The 2383-nt window shown below is 49.4% G+C and overlaps 1 protein-coding gene across 1 annotated transcript; it reads left to right on the forward strand.

The window, feature by feature from the left end:
- Positions 1–303: 303 nt before the first annotated feature.
- On the forward strand, positions 304–2129 carry LOC142601563 (uncharacterized). Its single transcript, XM_075750740.1, has 2 exons — positions 304–411; positions 973–2129. The coding sequence occupies exons 1-2, from the start codon at positions 333–335 to the stop codon at positions 1872–1874; spliced, it is 981 nt and encodes a 326-aa protein (XP_075606855.1). The 5' UTR covers positions 304–332; the 3' UTR covers positions 1875–2129.
- Positions 2130–2383: the final 254 nt, after the last annotated feature.

Below are 2383 nucleotides of genomic sequence, written 5' to 3' on the forward strand. Positions count from 1 at the left end.
GCACAATGAAGGCGATAACGGGCTGTTTAGCTCCGGGCAGTGAAATCCCACCCTCCCGGCCATTCCCGCCCGGGCCGATGGGCGGCCCCGGCGTAGGAGGCAGGACAGGGTGACCCCGCTGAGGCGGCCCCGCCGCCCCCGCCCCGTCCCTCAGGTACAGGCTCCGTCGCCGCGCGGGCTCGCTCCACGATTGGGTAGAAGAGGGGCGAGGGCGAGCGGGAGTCGCTCCGATTGGTTAGAAGTAAGGGCCAGGCTATAAAAAGCAGCACGGAGGCACATTTAGTGTGCTGGTGTTTCGCGCTGCTGGTTGTCTGGGCGCCATTTTGTTAGTGATGCAGAGCGGTGAGATCGAGCCGTCCAATGCCCCTTCACCCTTCTGGGCGCTGCTGGCACTACTGCGGCAGGAGCCAGGTATGGGATGGCTACCGTGTGGTCTGGGTGCCTGTGCCAGATCGTGGGGTCCTGGTGGAGTGGAGGCTGGCAGTCGGGGAAGAGCTGGTGAGTGTGGCCCCGGTGGGTCAGCTGCATGTTGGGGGAGGTTGGCAGAGGCTTGGTAAGGTCTTCTGTGGAATCTGACATCAGAGCTGGAAGGCTTCTGGGGCCTGCGTGCACTGCTGAATCTATTGCAATTGTGTAGCTTTGTTACTCTCAGTCCTTTGTACCTCTTGATGAAGGCCTGAGATTGCAGAAATCTTGTAGTAGTCTGCTACATCTGTCACCAGGCTTTGGGGTGTTGCTTTAAAGAGAAGAACCGGGGGGGGGGGGGGGAGGGGTATGTTTTTTAGGATTTTAATTCTTTTCCTGTGCTCTGGTTGTTGAAAGCTGTGCGAGTTGTAAGAATACAGCGGACAGACTTTTTTCATAGATGTTCAAGCAAAAGCTGAAGTATATTGAAAGGGAGGAAAGTTCTTACTGCTTACTGTCTGTGAGACTACCGTGTTTGCCATTGCTAATGTGGATTTCTTTCAGCAGGTGAACTCAGCTGGGTACCTGAGAAGCATCATTTGGGCCCTTGGCCCTTGAAGGCTCTGCTCTTACTGGAGAACTCGGGAGACAGCCATTTATGGCAGGCCTACTATGAGGGCCTAAAGAATTTCCTTGCCTTTAGAGAAGGCATGGCTCTGTCTGCAGTCTGGCCAATTCCAGTGGATCAAGTGAGAGAGTTTTTGGTTGTCATGGCGTCTCAGGATTTGCCTCCTGCAAAAATAATAATGTATATGGAAGGACTGTCCTTCATCTCCAGAATGGTAGATCATTCCGATCCTCTTCAAGATCCTGTTATCTGTAACATGATATCAAGGTTGAAATGTAGGACTGGCCCTTCAAATGATAAATACACTCCTGTAACTATTGAAGTGTTACGATCTCTCCTGGGGACTCTGGAATCTGTGTGTTGCTCTCCTTATGAGTGTATATTGTTCCGTGCGATGTTTACTGTAGCTTTTTTTGGTGCACTCCATATAGAAGAGATGGTGACAAATCACCAAAATATAGTACAGCCAGACCTCCTGCACTTGAGTGACCTCCAGTTGACTGAAAGGAGTGCAAACCTTTGTTTGCATACGTCTCATATGGGCCAAGAGAGGTATTTGATCCAACTGAGATTATCTAAAGAGATATGGGTATGTCCTGTTGAGGCTCTCCGCATCTATGTGGCAGCACGGCCTCAAGGAGAGGGCCCTCTCTTTGTGCACTCAGACAGTATGGCAGTGACAAAGAGGGAGTTCCTAACTGTCTTCCGCCGTGCTCTTGGGCTTGCTGGACTTCCTCCAAACCAGTATGGTGTGCATTCCTTTTGGCTGGGGACTGTTGTAACAGCAGCATCTCATGGGTATTCTGATGAAGCTATTAACAGAATAGCAAGGTGGCAGTGAAGATTCTGAAGAAGACATAGTTCCATCTGTTTGGGCTTCCATAGCAAGGGCTATCTTCTGCAATGCAGAAATTTTGTACTTCATACAGACTAAACTTTTGGTGCTCTGTAAAGTTACAGAGAAGGGGACCAACTAGTACAAGGTGACTTTTCCCACCTGGAATGGTTTTCAGAATGGAGTGTCACTCTTAAAACTGCTGTGACATGTGAGTCAGTCTGCATGCTGTTCAGCGTGTTTGTCCTAACTGTATTTTGACCTTGCAAAATCTTACATTAAAGTGCAATTTCTTTCAAGAACTTCTCTAGTCTTTGTTGTGCCCTGGTCAAAGGCTAGTCATCAGACTGGTGACAAGAACTTGATACAAGCATGCATCCTTTTTACTGTCTGATGTAATGAGAAGTAAAGCTAGCTGATAGTTGGTGATTGGAAGCTGTGAATGTGAGGGAATTTAGCTGCTAACTGAATGTGACACAAGCAGGGAAGTTGACCCTGTTGTCCAAGTTGCAGTT

This window comes from Balearica regulorum, chromosome 4, assembly GCF_011004875.1.
Source record: "Balearica regulorum gibbericeps isolate bBalReg1 chromosome 4, bBalReg1.pri, whole genome shotgun sequence".
Taxonomy (NCBI): domain Eukaryota; kingdom Metazoa; phylum Chordata; class Aves; order Gruiformes; family Gruidae; genus Balearica; species Balearica regulorum.

Coding starts and splice junctions, on each gene's coding strand:
- LOC142601563 (XM_075750740.1), top strand. CDS start 333: ATGCAGAGCGGTGAGATCGAGCCGTCCAATGCCCCTTCACCCTTCTGG. Junction 412..972: donor ACTACTGCGGCAGGAGCCAG/GTATGGGATGGC, acceptor TTCTTTCAGCAG/GTGAACTCAGCTGGGTACCT.